Source organism: Daphnia pulicaria, chromosome 3 (genome assembly GCF_021234035.1).
Source record: "Daphnia pulicaria isolate SC F1-1A chromosome 3, SC_F0-13Bv2, whole genome shotgun sequence".
NCBI classification, from domain to species: domain Eukaryota; kingdom Metazoa; phylum Arthropoda; class Branchiopoda; order Diplostraca; family Daphniidae; genus Daphnia; species Daphnia pulicaria.
The window spans coordinates 13,323,365-13,342,921 of record NC_060915.1 but is presented as its reverse complement, the minus strand read 5'-3'; the positions used below and the strand labels follow the sequence as shown (position 1 = coordinate 13,342,921).

The window sequence follows — 19,557 nt, the reverse complement described above, 5'->3', positions numbered from 1 at the left end:
TTAGAAAATGGCACTTCTACTACTCAGAACCATTTGAAACAAACATATTCTTGATCAGAATTTAACGCTGAACACGATGTGATCATAATAAAATTTAGTTCCAAAACTTGCCACCAGGTGGCGCTGATGTCAATACTTAGAAAATGGCACTTGTACTGCTCAGAACCATTTGAAACAAACATATTCTTGATCAGAATTTAACGCTGAACACGATGCGATCATAATAAAATTTAGTTCCAAAACTTGCCACTAGGTGGCGCTGATTTCAATACTTAGAAAAAGGCACTTCTACTGCTCAGAACCATTTGAAACAAACATATTCTTGATCAGAATTTAACGCTGAACACGATGCGATCATAATAAAATTTAGTTCCAAAACTTGCCACCAGGTGGCGCTGATTTCAATACTTAGAAAAAGGCACTTCTACTGCTCAGAACCATTTGAAACAAACAAATTCTTGATCAGAATTTAACGCTGAACACGATGCGATCATAATAAAATTTAGTTCCAAAACTTGCCACTAGGTGGCGCTGATTTCAATACTTAGAAAAAGGCACTTCTACTGCTCAGAACCATTTGAAACAAACAAATTCTTGATCAGAATTTAACGCTGAACACGATGCGATCATAATGAAATTTAGTTAGGCACTTCTACTGCTCAGAACCATTTGAAACAAACATATTCTTGATCAGAATTTAACGCTGAACACGATGCGATCATAATAAAATTTAGTTCCAAAACTTGCCACCAGGTGGCGCTGATGTCAATACTTAGAAAATGGCACTTCTACTGCTCAGAACCATTTGAAACAAACATATTCTTGATCAGAATTTAACGCTGAACACGATGCGATCATAATAAAATTTAGTTCCAAAACTTGCCACCAGGTGGCGCTGATGAAAAAGGCACTTCTACTGCTCAGAACCATTTGAAACAAACATATTCTTGATCAGAATTTAACGCTGAACACGATGCGATCATAATAAAATTTAGTTCCAAAACTTGCCACTAGGTGGCGCTGATTTCAATACTTAGAAAAAGGCACTTCTACTGCTCAGAACCATTTGAAACAAACATATTCTTGATCAGAATTTAACGCTGAACACGATGCGATCATAATAAAATTTAGTTCCAAAACTTGCCACCAGGTGGCGCTGATTTCAATACTTAGAAAAAGGCACTTCTACTGCTCAGAACCATTTGAAACAAACATATTCTTGATCAGAATTTAACGCTGAACACGATGCGATCATAATAAAATTTAGTTCCCAAACTTGCCACCATAGGTGGCGCTGATTTCAATACTTAGAAAAAGGCACTTCTACTGCTCAGAACCATTTGAAACAAACAAATTCTTGATCAGAATTTAACGCTGAACACGATGCGATCATAATAAAATTTAGTTCCAAAACTTGCCACTAGGTGGCGCTGATTTCAATACTTAGAAAAAGGCACTTCTACTGCTCAGAACCATTTGAAACAAACAAATTCTTGATCAGAATTTAACGCTGAACACGATGCGATCATAATGAAATTTAGTTCCAAAACTTGCCACTAGGTGGCGCTGATTTCAATACTTAGAAAATGGCACTTCTACTGCTCAGAACCATTTGAAACAAACATATTCTTGATCAGAATTTAACGCTGAACACGATGCGATCATAATGAAATTTAGTTCCAAAACTTGCCACTAGGTGGCGCTGATTTCAATACTTAGAAAATGGCACTTCTACTACTCAGAACCATTTGAAACAAACATATTCTTGATCAGAATTTAACGCTGAACACGATGCGATCATAATAAAATTTAGTTCCAAAACTTGCCACCAGGTGGCGCTGATGTCAATACTTAGAAAATGGCACTTCTACTGCTCAGAACCATTTGAAACAAACATATTCTTGATCAGAATTTAACGCTGAACACGATGCGATCATAATAAAATTTAGTTCCAAAACTTGCCACCAGGTGGCGCTGATTTCAATACTTAGAAAAAGGCACTTCTACTGCTCAGAACCATTTGAAACAAACATATTCTTGATCAGAATTTAACGCTGAACACGATGCGATCATAATAAAATTTAGTTCCAAAACTTGCCACTAGGTGGCGCTGATTTCAATACTTAGAAAAAGGCACTTCTACTGCTCAGAACCATTTGAAACAAACATATTCTTGATCAGCATTTAACGCTGAACACGATGCGATCATAATAAAATTTAGTTCCAAAACTTGCCACCAGGTGGCGCTGATTTCAATACTTAGAAAAAGGCACTTCTACTGCTCAGAACCATTTGAAACAAACATATTCTTGATCAGAATTTAACGCTGAACACGATGCGATCATAATAAAATTTAGTTCCAAAACTTGCCACCAGGTGGCGCTGATTTCAATACTTAGAAAAACCCCTTCTACTGCTCAGAAACATGCAATCTAGGGTATATTCTTGATCAGCATTTCACGCTGAACACGATGCGATCATAATAAGGTCAAGGAGAACTAGATGCAATCAATTATGGGCTTTTTTATGTTCCCACTAGTTGTCAATAGATGGCGCTGATGTTGAAAATTTTAAATTGCATTCTAACGCACTTCTACTGGTCGGATCATTTTAAAAAAAGTATATTCTTGTTTCCCAGGTCAAGGAGAACAAGATGCAATCAATCCTGGGCTTTTTTCACGTTGCCACTAGTTGTCAATAGATGGCGCTGATATAGAAAACTTTGAATTGAGTTTTAAAGCACTTCTTACTGGTCAGATAATTTTTTAAATCCTATATTCGTGTTCCCCATATCAATTATTATCTTTTGAGTACATTTTGGCAAGTTTTTAAGGTCTTTTTATTTTAAAAAAGATGGCGCTGCATAAAACTTTATTGTGTGCGATTGTCGTCTGCATTATTGTCACGTGATAGCATTCGGTGTTGGCGTGTGAAACTGTGACGGCGTAGGATTGTTGGTAATGGAAAAAGAACAGTTTCTTGAGATTGCCTTGATCTTCTTATTATATTTTTTTTTTATGGTTTAGTTGTTACTGAGAGTATGTACAAGTTTAAAGGACACAGTCAAATTGTCATTATGTTGGTGCACTTTGTTCCCAAAACCGAAACAAAATTTAAACAGCAAGTTTTTGTCATGGCTAGTTGTTGTGTTGGACGTTTATGATGAAACTGATGGATCAGAACTTTGATTATCACCTTGAATGCCGAATAACTGTGACAGAATCAGTAAATTCTATGCACATCCACTCTGCTTAATGAACAATTTGTTTTTCGTTACTTGCTATTTTTCATCTCTTAACTTTTATGAAATTTTTCATTTGTTGATTAACAGATAAGGAAGGACCATATAAAGGCATCACATGTTCACATCACTATTTACACCAAAATTTCAAAGCAAGACATTGAATTTGCCCAACTTGACAAGTAATTTTAATACTTCAGTTTCTATTCCTGTCTGAAGATCAACCTGCCTTTTTCCCTATAGGTTTTGATGGCCATTTGATGTTCAAGGTGATAATGTAGATGCTGAATTTCTGTGAATTTCAATGTCATGGCTTTCTACTAGTAGCGATTGCATGTCTCAACCCATGCTGAAACACAACAGCAAAAGTAAATGTGTTATATTGACCAATTTCTATTTAGGTTTAGTTTATTGGTGATGTTATGGTTAGTTGGCCAACCATTATAATTCATATTTTCATATATTGTAGGTATTCTTGCTCATGGACCATAGGATCTTTTCCGAATCTTGGAATTTTGGTAGTGAAACCTGTGACAGCATACTCGTTATGACTGTTTCTACATCCCTGTATGTGGTTGGAGGCAACCCATCTGAGAGATAGGTATAATTTTATTTTCATTGATAAATTTGTAAATAATTTAGATAATTATCCTTATCCCATTGCTACTTAGAGTTTCAGTTACAGTCACATGACGAGTGTGAAGTGAATGGAATTCTCATTTACTTTGCTGTTTGTGAAAATCTTCAACACATGACATACACTAATTGAAGGTCAGTAGGTGACTGTTATCCAGTTGAGATTTTACAATAATGTGCTTAAGCTTTGATTCCATTGGTTAGTTTCAACATTTCGAAATTTCATCAAGTCAACAGCTATTACCTTCAATCACATGTGTGCTGTTGTAAAGGGGAGTTTGTTGTTCCACTGGTGAGTTTTCTATATTTCTATTGATTTGTATTTATATCTTATTGTCACCCAGTTTTGTGTAAATTTTAGTTTCAACAATACTAAAATAGATATCGGATAATATTGCCATATTATATTTGGGTTGACTATTTTAAGTGATAAAATGCAACATTTATTTTTTTATTTAATTTTTTTTTGTAGGTTCATGTGTAGCAGTGATATAGCTGTCCAAAGTGTATTGTTGCAGCCTGTGGTGAAAGATATTGTGCAACGAATTGCGAAGGAAGGAGCTGCGGTGGTGTAATATCCTGTACTACTGTATGGGGCTGTGGTGTAGTAAGTTGGACTCTCTTGCAGGTACCGCGTAACTTTGTTGGCGTCATATTCAGAAGAGTCCTGCTGGTAGGACGGCGTAGCAGCTGAGTAATATGAATCAGTTTCCTCGGGTAAATCGCCGGCATTATAGTGGGAAGAAGATTCTTCGTAGGCCTACCGGGAGTAGATTCCAGGTCGTATGGGCTATAGTAATCGCTGGGCAAATAGTAGCTCGCTACAGCTTGGGTGAAGGGAGCAGGTCCATATGCGTAGCTAGAAGTAGTGGTATGGTAACCATGCTCTTCGTACCGGTAGCCATCAGTGGTAAAAGTTGGCGCTGAATAATAAGAACTCTTTGTGAGGGGCTCGTACTCGTGATGGTCGGATTCAGCTCCATAATTCGGTGCAACATCGTAGTGAGGAGCAGCTGTTGTGTAAGCGAAATAGGCAGTACTCTCGTAGTAATAACCAGCTGTGGTGTAGTAGCCAGAAGTGGTGTAAGCTGTTGAAGTATAATAAGTAGCCGTTGTTGCGTAATGGGATTCGGCTTCAGCTTTGTAGCTAAGAGAGGCGTAAGATGGAGCAGAGAAGTAAGAAGCTGACGTCGAGTAGTAAGTTGGAGCCTCAGTTCTGTAGCCAGCAGTGGAATAAGACGGCAGAAAATAACGAGAAGTCGTTGACGCGGATAGTACGAAGGAGCCGGAGTGGAGTAGTACGAATTCGACTTGACAGTAGTCGTTTCGTATTTCTGTAAATAACAAAAAAAAAATCTGGGTATGAATGACTCTTTTTAAAACGTTCACATCTACAGTGACGTACCTGATAAGGCGTGTTGGTTGTCGTGTAGCTCTCGCCGTAAGTAGAAGAAGGTTTTAATATATATGACGCCACTCCGATCCCGTATCCAGGTTTGACGACGCCACAGGAGACATTAACAACGCTAGTCATTAGCAGAACAAGTGAAAGAGTCAATCCCAATCTTCCTAATGCATTTCAAACAGTAGGGAAGCATAACTATTGTTAAAGTACTAAAGTTTCAACTTTCAACAAAGATCAAGAAGTTTCTTAATTACAGAATTTAAAAAAAAGCAGACGAAATTAAATAAGGCAAAGAATGTAAACAATGGACAAGGCGAAAGCTAATTATACTTGATGGTTTGTTTGAATACACCACAATGTTAAATAATAATAATAACTTACCTATGACGATTTCAAAAAGTACCAAAGTTGAATGAAGCTCAACTAAGGGTTTTCACACGTTTCTGATTTTTATATACCTGTGCCCTCTTTGATGCAATGCCTAATTACTCCCCCAAAACAGATGATCCTTAATGGCGCGTTAAAATTTCAACATTTTTTACAGTTTTTCAGTATACAATTTTTCAGTTGATTGAAAACTGACACATTGGTACAATTCCCTTACACTGAATTAATTTTGTATTAGTCCAATCCAAATCCTATTTTTTTAGGGCATTTGTCTAAATTATAAATGTGGAATTCTCAGTAGAATGGTTTTCTCAATAGATGGCGGTATTGATTCATGATTTTTGTTCTCAATAGAGGGCCTGACTGACTCTCCACCAGGAACTAGCACAACAGCAGGTGTGTGTCTGTGCTAACAAAACTGCGTATTTTGAAATTTAATTTAATCCGTTTTAAACGGGTCATTTCGATAAATGGGTTAATTCACCCACAATCTTAACATACTTCAGTACAGGTTGTAAATAGGATGTGTAGTAACAGTATTTGGGAAACTGTTATGTGTTATTATTAGTCCATTATGTGCATGTGCATCCAGCATTTGGTTGACATGAGATCAAAAATGCGCTTTTCAAGTTTTGTGGGTATGTTAAGACCAGTCCTTCAACTACGGCGGTTTGCTGTCAAAAGTTAAGCTATCTTTTCTTCGAAAATTTCCAATGAATTCATAGGTAAATTCGAGTGATTTTGTCTGTAACTTGTCAGTAATGTGTTCTATTCCGTGTACATGTTGGATAACCTTAATGTTTTTCATCAAACTTACAGTCTGAGGAAACATGAAAGTGGTGCAGCCTACCGTCAACTATTTTGTTCAAATTCATTCTATTCTACTGAACGTGCCATTGAAATGATACAGTTAACAACCAACACTAGCTTAAACTAACCTACATTCTTCTCATGTTTTATTAGAATTTATCTTAATTATCGGCTGTTTCTTTTGGACTTGCTAGATCACCGACCCCAGAATGGACCATTCTCTCATTCCATTTTCTAGAGAGCCTTGGATAACTGATTTATGGTTTCATGTGTAAGTTCACTTATCATGTTACTGAACTTTCTTCGTTCAAAAAGGTCAAAGACTACACGTTCAACAAGATTCCTTGTTTGCTAACCCGTTGTCTGCCACCCTTGAATCTCTCTGTTTGTCAACAACTGAAAAAGAGGTTCCTGAATGGATGGAAATGATGAAAAATCGCCCGGAATTGGGCCTCAAGGCCAACCAGAAAATAGCTCAACGGATGAAACACGGGCAGTTTCCTTACTCCAAAGAATTTGAACAAGATTCTGATGGCTTAGCATAATCCTGCTTGGTGGTGAGGAACTAGTAACACATTTCTACTTACTGTTCTAATTTTAATTTCCTTACTTTAGTCTTTAGATATCCTTTTTTTATTTAAAGAAAGGTTTTCGGACGGCATTTCTTTTAAACCTGGAAAAGTTGTTCAAGTTACTTGGGGCTCAAAGAAAAACAGAGACATCATCTTATACAAGACACTCAATACTTCATTAAGTGCAACTGAACAGTTAAAATTTCAGTGTAGAATTGTGTATCTCTTTTTGAAAACAAAGCATTTCAATTTCGGCTGCCATTTTGCTTAAACTCTTCTTTTTCCTTGGTGTAAACATAGGATCAATATATTTTTGTTTGCATTAATGTAAACTGCTAGGTTGATTTTTTTTTGTAACTGATGGACTACAACTTTTCAATGCCTGTTAACTGATTTCGTCAGGGGAAACTTGTCAGCAACACAGAAAGTATCTGAAATTTGAAAATTATTCTTCTGATGTTTACATTAATAACCGATTTTTTTAAGTTAACACGTTGAATGCCACGTATTTTCCCCTGTTGTCAGTTCCTGAGGTTCACTCTGATCAGTTTTGGTGCTTCTATGAGTGGGAATGGGAAGGATCTCTCGCTGGCGTAATGGGTCTTTTTCTAACAGTTTTGTTTCGTTTCTTTGTTTTTAGTCTCTGATGCAATGGACTCTTTGTATATTGCAGAATAGATCAATAAATGTGCAAATAAAAATAATTTGCTATATGGCCTTGTTTTTTTTACTTTATAAAGGGTGTTCATGGCAGACTGAGCGGGAGCGCGAGTGTTGCAGATCACTGGAATGATCGCCATTTGGAGTTTAGTGTTTGGCTGTTGAAGATGTGTTGCGATTTCTTGGTGATGAAAATATGATGATTCTAGTGAAGAGGATATTGCGTAAGTTTCGACGTATGCCTTTATTATTTCAATGAGTGTCAAATTGTCAATGACCTAGAGCGGGAATTGTTTACAAACAATTTTAAACGTTTCTTCTTTCTAACGCTAGACGGCCTATTTCAACGGTTTTTTTGCAATTATTTTGAATTACTTTGCACATCTCTAAAACATTTATCGGCAGTTGCTGTTAGACAATTTTTAGTGAAAACTGACGATAACGATTCCACCAACAAAGCTCACTTGTTAGAATTTTGAAAAATTGCTTTTTTTTCTACTTCCGGTTTTCTCATTTCAGACAGTAGTTCAGTAAATATTCATCCCACGCACAAAAGAACGACATATTCGTGATCCTCGTCAAATTTGTGGTAAAGTTCATGTTTTGTTTTGTGCGTTTTCGTACTTCCGGTTTCAAAAATTTTCCTGAACTATAGTTCATTATTGAATAAAAAGATTGAGTCGTCTGCTGTCGAACCGATCGGACGTGTGTAAGAGGTGCTCCTCCTGGATTGAATTTTTAGAGTGGAAAAACTTGATTTCTGTGCTGTGTAATCCACCACCAACATTAAACTTGCAGTGCTCTTCAATCTGAACTCAGTTTTGTCCACTTTGCTGCATATACTTTATTTTGCCATTCCATGCTAATCTCGTCCCTACGCACCACGCTACGGCTCGAGTCATCTCTCTTCTCCGCCAGATGGCTGCTATCCAGCACGCCAACAACGCCACTAGATGGCAGTAGCCACCGTTCCTTGAACGGCTACTTCATATTGAGAAACCATATTGGCATATGGGAATTGGAAGTTACTGATCAACCAATTGGACGAATTGCTCACTAGGCTTACTCGGCACTCGCCTAATTGCTTCGGCACGAGTGATTGGGCAAGTCAAGTTTTATACAGTTCCTCTTCTCATTTAATCAAGCCGGCGGAGCCGCCTTTTCTCTCAGTGACCAGACCAACACCTAGCGGGATAACTCCCACTGACTCACCGATCATACTACACCAGAGCTACTACACCGACCAAACTACACCACCCCTCCTACTACTGCGACATTGGCGAATTTGGACGACATTGGAAGTGAAGTAGAAGTTAGACTGGCGTCCATCATCACCTGGGAATTTCGTCTGTTGTGATCTGCGATTGGCTTCTGGGTGAAATGTGGCAGGGAGAAAATTATTCAGTAGTTTAGTAAATATTCATTCGACGTACAAAATAACCACGAAGAAACTGGCCAGCTGGCAGTTTACGTCGCAGTCGTCCAGATCTCAATACGTCGCAGTCGTCCAGATCTTCAACCCGAAGAAAGCAACATTTACAATTATTATATTTCATTCTTGATCGTCCGTTTGTCCTGTTCAATATAATAATTGCTGTGTGTCGTGTGACGAGAGTTCATTGGTCGATCTCGTCAGATCGTCCGTGGATATTCCCCCCGTTTGTTTGAACTCATTGGTCGATCTCGCCAGATCGTCCGTGATTTCTCCTTTTATCTCCCGCCCGATTGCGTTGGTCGGTTCCGCCGGACCGTCCGCAAAATCCTGTTTCACTCCGTCGTCTTTCGTCAACGCCCTTCCAGTCAGCTGTCACAGTGTCCAGTGTCCAAGTGTCCAGTGTCAGTGTCCAGCTATTCAGCCCGTCATCTGTTTCCGTCTGCTGTTTCTACGTTCCAGTTGTTCCAGCATCACAGTTTGTCCGGCTTCATTGCCCGTCAGCTGACTCTTCACCTCCGCTCAGTTTGTCCGGCTCGTTGGCCCGCGTCAGCTGATTAATTTTCCGCCAGCTTGTCCGCCTTCCGGCCAGTGTCAGCTGGTTTTTTCATCCGTCAGTTTGTCCGGCTCGTTGGCCCGCGTCAACTGACCGGCTCTACTACACCGATCCTACTACACCGACTCTACTTCACCGACTCTACTACACCGACTCTACTACACCGACTCTTCTACTCCGACTCTACTTCACTGAATCGGGGCAGCCTCTGGCCATCCGTCTATCCGTCGACATGGAGAAAGCCTGTGGCAACAGTGCCTGCAGAAATACCTTCATCTGCCACAACGACAAGAAGAAGTTTTGCTCCAACCGCTGCTACCCTTCTGTCATTGCCCGTGCGGCTGCTAAACAGGCCAGCAGGAATGGTGCCCTGGCTGGGGCAACTAACTGTGCCTCTTTGGATACTGTGAGGACTACACCTGCTCATACTCCTGCTCCAACCTACTACGAGACGCCTGATGACACCTCTACTCGAAGGACAAGGGACGATTCATGGATCCCATCACCACACTCGGGCTGCTCTCCCCCCACGGCACGCTTTGGCAGGCCCCGTCGGGATCCTGCTCCTTCGGCTAACTTCCCACTGGCAGGCATTGATGCACCACATCCGGCTCTTTTCCCTTCACACGCTAGGCCACAGCCAACGCCTCCAGCGACAAGACGAGCTCCTGCTCCACCTACCATCAATCTGCCAGCATGCGTCTCTCACCAAGGCCCTGTCGTTCCATACCAGCCAATTTCTTCGCCTCAGTCTCCTCTCGGGACTTCGCCTACCACGAACTCCGGCGCTTCCAGTCCCTCTCTCGAACTAGGAGTAGACGATCTGGACGGCAGCTTGCCTGACGAAGAAGACGGTCCAACTCCTGCCAACCTCTTCTACGAACACTGGGCTCCCATAATCATGGAGTGCTCCTCCAGGACTGAGCTGGACACGATCGCATCTGATCTCGCTGCCGACTGGCACTCTCGCACTTCGAAAGACGACCCATCTAACAGTGAGGCCTCTAGACCTCCTCGTCCTCCTCGTACGTCACCTCAAAGGTCCAACACGCATAGGCACCAGTCCAGGCAACAACAGCGAATCCGTCAGAAGAACAATGCCAAGCGATGGGAGGCGGCCAGCAAACTCCAAGCACTCTTCAAAAGATACCCGAAGAGGGCCGTACGCAAGGTTCTGGGCGAGACATCGCAGTGCTACACTGGCTCCATCGAGTCCGCCACACTCTTCCTCAAGGCCACCTATGAGCAGCCTCGCCCTCCGGAAGCGGACATTATGGTAGCGAAAGCGGCGTACGACGCATGCTCTTGGGCCCCTCTGTCCGATGACGACCTCTCCTTGCTCTCACTTCCACCATCGAGCCAGGAGGTCGCACACAAGCTCAAACGGGCCTCCAATACTTCTCCTGGAGCTGACGGCGTTGAATACAAAGACATTCTTCGTCTGGACCCTTTTGGGCGGCTGCTTGAGCTCCTCTACGCTGCGGTCTGGCTCTACGGCATTCCTGCCTGTTGGAAATCGGCTCGCACCATCCCGGTATACAAGAAGGGCCCTACTGACGACTACGGCAATTTCAGGCCCATATCGCTGCTTTCCACCATATACAAGCTCTTCTCGAGCTCCATAGCATCCCGCCTTACCGCAGTCGCGTCCGACAATGACTGGTTGTCATTTGAACAGAAGGGCTTCCTTCCTGGGGTCCATGGAATACAAGAACACACCATGCTGCTGGAATCGGCCATCGAACAGGCCAAGCTCAAGAAAAGCCGACTCACCATCTGCTGGCTCGACCTTGCCAACGCCTTTGGCTCGCTCCCCCACGATTTCCTCCATCAACTCTTTCAGAGTCTTCCGATCCCGACAGAGCTCCGTGACATTCTCACTGACATCTACACCAACAGCATCTTCCAGTTTGTTGTCAACAAGGAACTGGTCACCGTTCATCCCACGTCCGGTGTCCGTCAGGGAGATGGACTAAGCTCCATCATCTTCAACCTTGCCGCTGAGCCCCTCATCCGCTGCGCCAAGGATCCTACCAACCAAGGCTTTAATCTCTTCGGCTCCCTGCTGAAGGCCACTGCTTACGCGGATGACCTCTCCCTCATTGGATCCTCTCCTGATCAGCTTCAGCCTACTCTTGACGCCATGCTTGCTGTGGCGGCGAAACTCGGGCTCAGGTTCAACGTCGCAAAATGCTCTTTCCTCTCCCTGTCCAAGGGTAAGGCCACCAACTCATCTCTCCTGCACATTCATGGCACCTCTCTTCGCTGCTTGGAGGAAGGAGAGAGCGAGTGCTACTTAGGAGTCCCCATGGGCACTCGTCTAACATTTCGACCCGTCTGTGATCTGCCCGACAAGCTGATTAAGGTCGCCGATTCTGACTTGGCGCCTTGGCAAAAACTGGAGGTTTACAGAGCCCACCTACTGCCGTCTCTCTCTCATCATCTCGCCACAGGGAGGGTCCTTCGCGGTTTTCTCAATGAGATGGATGCTCGCTGTGCCGAATTCCTCCGTTTCGTTGCCAACGTCCCCCACACTGCTCATAACGGCTTCCTCTATTCTGATCGCAGGGCTGGCGGCTTAGGTGCCTCTCAACTGGCAAAAGATTCGGACATCTGGATCATCGCTCGTGCCACTCAACTCCTCGATAGCAACGATCCGGTTGTCCGCCTCACTGCCAGAGCCCAGCTCAGCCAAAACATCTCCAGGGGATTCGACGGCAAGCCACCTGATCCGCTGCCTCTTTCTAACTACCTCTCTGGCTCGTTAGAAGGTGGACTCTATGACACCCGTTTCTACAAGTGCGGCTCCAATACCTGGTCCCGTGCCAGGAAATCAGCACGAAGACTCGAGGTTAGGATCGATGTATCCGGCGATGAATCGACCAAAGTGATCGCCGACGACGTCTCCTGCCTCTCTCTGAAAGCTGTAAGGGGCCTCCGCACAGTCATCCGGAAACGCTGGACAATCTCCCTCACGAATGCCTTGCATCAGGGCAGGGTAGCAAGGGGGCTACTACTTGACCCATCTAACGACGTTGCCCGCCTCTCATCTCATCGGACCTGCCTCTCATTCAACGAGTGGAATCTCATCCACAAGAGCCGCCTCGGCCTGCTTCCGCTCCTCGGGAATCCTGGTTGCTCTGCTCCCAACACCAAGTGCAGGAGATGCAAGGTCGATGCCGAGACTACCTCACACGTGACCAGCCATTGCCGCAGTAATCTTCCGGCCATTGGCCGCCGACACGACCTTGTGCTGGCGGAAATTGTGAAAACCATCACCAGGGCCGGCCATGCAGCGTCTGTCAACAGAGTCTTCCCTGGCTCAACCCTGAGGCCGGACATAGTCATCTTCTCGACCGACCCACCAACAATAATTGATCTCACCATCACCTTCGACGCTCCTGAGTCCCTCGACGCTGGCCATGCCAGAAAAATAGAGAAATACAGCTGCCTGGGGTTAACTCTCCCCTTCGTTATTGGCGCCTTGGGATCCTGGCTCCCTTCAAACAACGCGGTTGCTGTCGCCCTCAACATCCCCCCGGCTCCTTGGCGCCGCCTCCGGAGGAAGTGCCGTCTGATGGCTATCCAGGGATCTGTCTCCATTATTCATCGCCACATCCGCGGACATGGGGATGACCAGGAAGCCTATACTCCAGCTCCTTAATGGTTTTGCATGTGATTATATGACATGTATCGCATGAATTTGTTCTCCATCGTTGCATCGTAGTGTATTATCTCTCGTTTTTCATCGCTCTGTATACTATTTCCATTGTTCCATCTCTCGTCTAACTTCGCCTAGTCAATTGAAATTCCTCATCGTACATCTACTAATCTTTTATAATGATATGTCTTTGTCACGCCGTCGTGAAATACAGCTCTATGTCTCAGGAAAATTCTCGATTTTGACCAAAATCTGGATTTCATTTAAATAACACTTTTTCGACCCCAAATTTCATGGAGATCACGAATATTTGGTTTGTTTGATCATCAGCTCAATGGTTAAGGCGCTATCGCTTACTTCCGGTCTACTTCCGGAAAATTTGCATAAAACTAACAAGTGAGCTTTGTTCTCTGTAGAGTTCTAAAGATACCGTGCTAGGTTTAAGCAAACAAAAATCATGTTTTCAAGTTTTGTGACTATCTAAAGGTTAGCCCTTTAGATACTGAGTTTTAGATGTGTCAAACAGATGGCGTGATGATTGTAAGTTATGGGCTAATGGCGGTTCGTTGTCAAAAGTTTAGCTTTAGCTATTTTCTTCGTAAATTACCAATTAATTTGTAAGTAAATTAGATTGATTTCGTGTGGAATTTGCTGAGCATGTGTTCTTTTTCTTGAATATGTTGGATAACCTAAATATCATTAATTTGCAGGAGAAAACGTGAAAGAGGCTTGCAGGCTACTGTCAACTTTTTTTGCCAAAATCATTGTATGCCTGCTGAATATGTCAAATGATACAGCATACAGGTATTAACCAACAATAGCTTTATTAAAGTATTGCTAAAACATATTCTTCATCTTTGGTATAGGATTCAACACAATTATCGGCTGATTTTCATTGGACTCGCTAGATCACCATAACCCCAGTTTGGAGTTTGGACCAATGTTGGCTGTAGCAACATCTTTTTCTAACAAATTTACATTGGCAGTGTTGTGGTATTATATTCTTATATCAGAAATGAAACTTTATGTTGTGTCTTAACTTGAACATTCTGTCGTAGAGAAAGCTGTGACCAAAGTAATTTTCTCTGGACTCATTCCGTCTATTGGAGACCTTGAGAATGGGAACTACTACATCTACTGGGGAAACCTGATTGGTGTCAACTCATCATGTGTAAGTTCAGTTGCCATGTCCTGAATTGAATTCTTGTTATTATCTTGTTGTTCTTGATCTCCATGTAGGTAATAGCCAAGAGGTGAACATGGAAAGTGGGTTGGCATCTCTACAACATCAATTTGGCGTTGACTTCTCTACAACATCAACTTGGCGTTGACTCTACGATATCAATTTGGCGGTGACATCCGACATGTGCTTCGCAGATCATCTATTGTTATTGGTATGATGTTTTGTTAGTTAACCCGTTGTCTGCCACGCCTTTGTTCTCCCCTAGCTCCTTAGCACGGGCCGCGCTGTTCGGTCTCGTGGTTTTCATGCCGCGGGGTCGGACAGTCGCACCAGCCCCAGATTCGCCGAAAGGCCCCGTTAGGCAATGCACCATAGGGACTTCCCCCTTGTCGATGCGGTGATGGATTCTAGAGGTTGTGCATTCCATCTTCTCCTGTCACCGTGTCAGCCCGGACTTGTCAGCAATGGCAAGTCCCACTTTGGTCATAGATCCTTCAGACGTGGCGCGTAGAGTAGTAGAGAGCAACCTACGGGTTGTATGGCGTGGCAGCCAACGGGTTAACTTAAGTGTATGTATGTGTGTGTGTGTATGTGATTGTAAAATGTGGTGGAATTGTGGGTGGAGGTGGGACAATAAAGCAATTCCTTTTAAAGTTTCTTGTTTGCTGTGTCTTATAACTTATAATAAAATCATGTTTAGAATAAAATCATGTTTAGCACTTGACTTGTATATTTCTTACAACTTTGAAGTTTCACATAAGTTATAGTCAGAAGTGGATGATCATCTCCAAACTCTTTAAACAAACTTCTATGAGGAACCAAACACTATCTGCAACTCCTGTGGCACAGCAATTTCAGGAGAACACCAGCACAGCTACTTCAGTTCTTTTTCTTCAATCCTGTATCAGCTGCATAATCACATCTCTCAACTGGAAACAGGCTGCAAAACCACTGCACAGGCATAGTTTAAGTATCATCAAGTCCTATGGGGAAAAAGGAATATTATTTTCCATGATCAAACATCAGATGCAAAAGAAATTGTGTAAAACAAATGACAGACATTTTTCCAAGATTCCATTGGCATTTGGCAATGAAATTTTAAATGGAGATTAAATCCCAGGAAAAGAGAATTCTGTACATCTAATTCTTAAGGGTTAGAAAAAGTTTGCAATACAGAGAGGAAAATGTTGTTCTAGTTTGATCAAAATAAAGTTGTTAACTCAAGGAATCTGATATCTTTCACGGAAACTATAATTTGGAAGCAAGAAATAGCACCACTTGTTGTCTACATCAGATCAGAGTTCACTTGTCAGTTGAATTTCACAAAAATAAGACTTCCCAAGTTACAACCAATAAATTCATCAACTTACCATTTCAAAAAGTCTTCCTGCAATGACACTTCAGGATAACACCAGCTCGATAAACTGCATGCAGCAGCAGCAGCTCAACTTGACTCGATTACACCTTTTACCAGCTGGCTCCAACGAAATCACTGTAATGATGCCGACCATGTAGCTCAGACTTTGTTGAGTTCTCACATTCTGCAACAGTTAAGCAACGGGATCTCCAACCTGAACACCAACTAATAAAATCTATAGCATCATTGCAGGGAAATTTATCATCAAAATTACTCTACTACCTCTGTAGTGTTTCGGCGTGAGATAAGACGTGCATCCGAACAGGTAAAGCTAATAACCGACGACATTTCGGCAAATTGGAAAGCAGTTTCAGTCCACGTGATCGATTATTTGGCCAAATGAAAATTATATGCCAGATTGCCTGTAAATTCACACAGCAACGTCTAGGGTTAACTACATTTGAGAAATCCAAACTAGAATTTACCATTAAATTTCACTTCTGAAAATGTAGATCGACATCTCAATTCCGTAACGAATTTGTAATACCTTTTCACTTGGCGTTTCGGAACAAAATGGCGAAAATTTCGTCCCCTCAACGACACTCGCGTCATCTGGCGGCTGGGGGGACAACTTGATTTTAGCCACCTACTGACGGAGCCAAAAGATTCCTCCACGTTTGACTGTACGGAAAGGAATCAAGGATGGATGGATTGTCGGACACTTGGAGATATTCAAAATTCAATGAAGTTCTTCTATTCTACTATCGGACATGAAAATAGTTTTAAAATCGTTGGAGTTCTATTGTCGGACATTTAAAATATTTAAAATTCAATGTAGTTCTATTGTTAATCATGAAAATAATTAAAGAATTTATTGGAGTTCTACTGTCTCTGAGCAGGTATCGGAATCGCATGTGCTATAAGTAAAATTTTGGCAAACAAAAATTCAAGGTCCCTTTAAGAGATAAAGAAGAAGTCCCCCTAATAAAGGTGAAGATTAGAATAAACAGAAAATCTATGGTATTAGCTATAAATACAAGAGTTAATTTCCAGGCTTAGTTTCTTGCCACAATTTTTGAAATTCAGCACAAAAAGGTTCAACGGTCCAGGGATCATTAGTGATTATGACAGATTCGTTGTTACCAGTGACAGCTTGTGAAGTCCAGTTGAAGGACCCAGAGCAAAGCAGCTCATCGTCAATAATAAAAAACTTGTGGTGCATTAGAAATGGGGGTTTGTTGGTATGTACCCTGATCCCTGTTTGATAAGTGGAAAATAAGCATGCTTCCTAAAATTTGTATAAAGTCCTTTACCATCTTTCATAAAACGGTGATTCTGGGATCCAAAAGCTATCTCCATGCTCTGGTCTGTAATCACTCTGACTCTGACTCCAACTTTGTGACGTTGCAACACAACATCTGCAATCTCAAAACAAGAGATGCAGTAAACAGCAATGTCGATAGATTTCCTTGCTGACTTTATGTGGGAAAGTAGTTGCCTGCATTGCAAAAAGTGATAAAATAAAGGTTATCTTCTACAGTCAAAGACCGACACACAATAAACTCATATATGTCCAACCTGAAGCCAGTTGTTGTGTGGCTGAAATCGCAGCGAATCCTCGAACAGCCTTCGACTGAATCGAAAAAGTCTTTACAGGCAATTTGTTTATCAGGAAAGAATATCACTTGTCTAATCACTGGCTTTGAATTTTTTCGCTGCAGGTAATTCAAGCCTTGCCGAGTGCATTCTACCAACACAATTCCTACTACGACTAGACCAAGTTCGGGGATAAAACCAGAGATTTCTACCGAATTCATTTCGTTTATCGAATTTTCTTCAACGAGTTTTGTTGTAAGCCAACTTACTTAACAAATTTGAAATTTCGACTAGGAAATAAATTAATAACAACGTAAACGTGTGCAGAACGAAGAAACGAAAATGGGATTTGAAAGGGAAGGGAAAATAAATCAACGTTGCCGGGTTATTAAAAACAGTTTTCAAAGTTTCGGAAAAAATAACATTTTAGAAACGCGTCTGGGAAATGTATTTTCAATTTTTATAGCTTCTACACATGAAAAAATAAAGAAAAAAAAACGAATAAAAATCCCAACAGAATTTCAATCAATCACCTTGAGATGACCTTTATTGGTTCCCAATACAAATCCCTGTCCAGCAGTAGGAATCCAGCGAATGCAATTGAGACTTGTCAATCCAACGTCAGTCGTTTGACTTAAATCACGTACGTGGAGCAAACTGCCTTGTGGCGGTGGAATGCTCTGCTTCTTTTCTAACAGCGGATGCATTTGGTCAGCCGGAAGGTCGCCGACACTATTTAGGCCAGCAGCAGTTGCAGCATTAGCAGCCGTAGTTGACGGATTGTTTCTCTGAGCTTGAAAGACTTTGGTAGGAATCTGATACACCTGGGCCCAGAGTGTTGGAAGAGCATGATCACGACTGGCCACAGACAGGGCGCGGGAACTTGCCAAGCCCAGCAGAAGATGGCGACAAGTTGGTGAAATGCTGACGGACACGACAAACTGGTCGACATTGACTTGTGCAAGGCACAAACCCAACCGAGACGGTTCTAAACTATGCAGACCTGGTAAAAATACAAAAAATATAATCAATTCAATTCAATAATAAACAATTAAAATTCTGTTTTGTTAGTACTAATGAGAGCTCCAGTGAGTGAAGTGCAAGGGACGAGCGTAACGAGGAACCGGCCGTCAGCTGAAACATCGACACTGGCGTCATTGTGGATTTTACTTTCGGGAACGACAATGTTGCCGTAAGGATCGCGGTTGTCGGGGATGCATCCGTCTCTGGCGCAGAAATCCTAGGCCTGGATGCGGTACGTCAGATGGGCGCTGAGTGACACTTGTGATTCCGCATTCCGGCGGAGAGTCCAGCGCTGCTGCCCTGGTCCTTGTTCGGCTCCCACGAAAGCAATTCCGACAGCTCCAGCGCCTCCTCCCATGACATGTCCGACACGCGGGAAACGTAAGGGAATCACTGGGAAACGGCCGAAGTTCCAGGTCTGGGTGGAATTCCTGGAAATGGTCCGGCCTGACTGCTTCCGGCTACCGATGTTGTCGTCGTTGCTGTTGGTGGTTGCGGAGTAGGAGCAGGAGTCGCATCGACCGAATCAGATGAATTGATTCCGTGTTGGGAAAAGAAACTGGTGAGACTTTCCACCATGGTCGAGAGCCAGAGACGATAACGAGTTCGTTCTTGGTCGTTGTTATCGCCTCCGCTATCCGGCGCTCCTGGCTGTTGAGAGCTGGGAGCGTTGCTGCTCCCTCCACCGTCACCCATATTATTTAGCTGCACATTAACTACCTGAGACAAATACTCTCTCCACAAAAGCCTGTCAAATATAATTGGCAGATTAAAAACTGCTGTCCCAATGAAGCGATTAACATTCGTTTACCTCATTCGCTGCTCTACACCCCGGGGTGAACGAATGGGACTCGACTGTCGCCAACGATTCGCTGCCGTTGCGGCGGATTCGGCAGTTACATCTGAAAGAGTGGGCCAGTAAATTAAAAACATGAACATTAACAGTCAAATCAATGATAAAATGTTAAATGTTCGTCCCAACAGAACGAAAATTTTACCAGTGTCTGTATCGGAACTGTCTTCATCTTCTACAAGGCG

General features: G+C 42.4%; 3 protein-coding genes and 3 long non-coding RNA genes across 10 annotated transcripts; 3 read left to right on the top strand and 3 right to left on the bottom strand.

Annotated features, from left to right (window-relative positions):
* Positions 1-2,914: 2,914 nt before the first annotated feature.
* On the top strand, positions 2,915-7,240 carry LOC124328603. 3 transcript variants are annotated; one of them, XR_006916336.1, is made up of 10 exons: positions 2,915-2,957; positions 3,027-3,225; positions 3,332-3,423; positions 3,485-3,609; positions 3,711-3,842; positions 3,913-4,012; positions 4,082-4,169; positions 4,350-6,394; positions 6,489-7,036; positions 7,123-7,240. It is a non-coding gene; the product is annotated as an uncharacterized LOC124328603 (long non-coding RNA). The 3 variants fall into 3 exon arrangements; XR_006916334.1 differs by having other exon boundaries at positions 7,095-7,240; XR_006916335.1 differs by having other exon boundaries at positions 6,489-7,047.
* Positions 7,241-9,931: 2,691 nt separating this feature from the next.
* On the top strand, positions 9,932-13,363 carry LOC124329481. Its single transcript, XM_046788541.1, has one exon. It carries the CDS (start codon positions 9,932-9,934, stop codon positions 13,361-13,363), a length of 3,432 nt encoding a protein of 1,143 aa, XP_046644497.1.
* Positions 13,364-13,759: 396 nt separating this feature from the next.
* On the top strand, positions 13,760-14,842 carry LOC124328612. The gene is made up of 5 exons (XR_006916358.1): positions 13,760-13,977; positions 14,071-14,164; positions 14,227-14,353; positions 14,419-14,531; positions 14,600-14,842. It is a non-coding gene; the product is annotated as an uncharacterized LOC124328612 (long non-coding RNA).
* A 413-nt stretch (positions 14,843-15,255) lies between these two features.
* LOC124328618 lies at positions 15,256-16,721 on the bottom strand. 3 transcript variants are annotated; one of them, XR_006916375.1, is made up of 4 exons: positions 16,386-16,721; positions 16,183-16,322; positions 15,914-16,135; positions 15,256-15,526 (listed from the first exon to the last, which is right to left on the bottom strand). It is a non-coding gene; the product is annotated as an uncharacterized LOC124328618 (long non-coding RNA). The 3 variants fall into 3 exon arrangements; XR_006916374.1 differs by having other exon boundaries at positions 15,914-16,125; positions 16,448-16,718; XR_006916373.1 differs by having other exon boundaries at positions 15,914-16,125; positions 16,386-16,717.
* A 221-nt stretch (positions 16,722-16,942) lies between these two features.
* Positions 16,943-17,717, bottom strand: LOC124329480 (mitochondrial cardiolipin hydrolase-like). The gene is made up of 3 exons (XM_046788540.1): positions 17,479-17,717; positions 17,214-17,398; positions 16,943-17,157 (listed from the first exon to the last, which is right to left on the bottom strand). The coding sequence occupies exons 1-3, from the start codon at positions 17,715-17,717 to the stop codon at positions 16,943-16,945; spliced, it is 639 nt and encodes a 212-aa protein (XP_046644496.1).
* Positions 17,718-17,966: 249 nt separating this feature from the next.
* On the bottom strand, positions 17,967-18,877 carry LOC124329479 (activating molecule in BECN1-regulated autophagy protein 1-like). Its single transcript, XM_046788539.1, has 3 exons — positions 18,779-18,877; positions 18,571-18,736; positions 17,967-18,499 (listed from the first exon to the last, which is right to left on the bottom strand). The coding sequence occupies exons 1-3, from the start codon at positions 18,875-18,877 to the stop codon at positions 18,018-18,020; spliced, it is 747 nt and encodes a 248-aa protein (XP_046644495.1). The 3' UTR covers positions 17,967-18,017.
* Between the last annotated feature and the right edge of the window lie 680 nt (positions 18,878-19,557).

Bases quoted from the DNA above. Each gene is read 5' to 3' on its own strand.
- LOC124329481 (XM_046788541.1), top strand. From the start codon at position 9,932: ATGGAGAAAGCCTGTGGCAACAGTGCCTGCAGAAATACCTTCATCTGC.
- LOC124329479 (XM_046788539.1), bottom strand. From the start codon at position 18,877: ATGGGAGGAGGCGCTGGAGCTGTCGGAATTGCTTTCGTGGGAGCCGAA. The intron at 18,737-18,778 runs GTGTCACTCAGC...ATCCAGGCCTAG, and splicing joins GCCGGAATGCGGAATCACAA to GATTTCTGCGCCAGAGACGG. The intron at 18,500-18,570 runs GTACTAACAAAA...TATTTTTACCAG, and splicing joins ACTCACTGGAGCTCTCATTA to GTCTGCATAGTTTAGAACCG.
- LOC124329480 (XM_046788540.1), bottom strand. From the start codon at position 17,717: ATGAATTCGGTAGAAATCTCTGGTTTTATCCCCGAACTTGGTCTAGTC. The intron at 17,399-17,478 runs GTTGGACATATA...TTTGCAATGCAG, and splicing joins CACACAACAACTGGCTTCAG to GCAACTACTTTCCCACATAA. The intron at 17,158-17,213 runs GTAAAGGACTTT...CTTATCAAACAG, and splicing joins TCACCGTTTTATGAAAGATG to GGATCAGGGTACATACCAAC.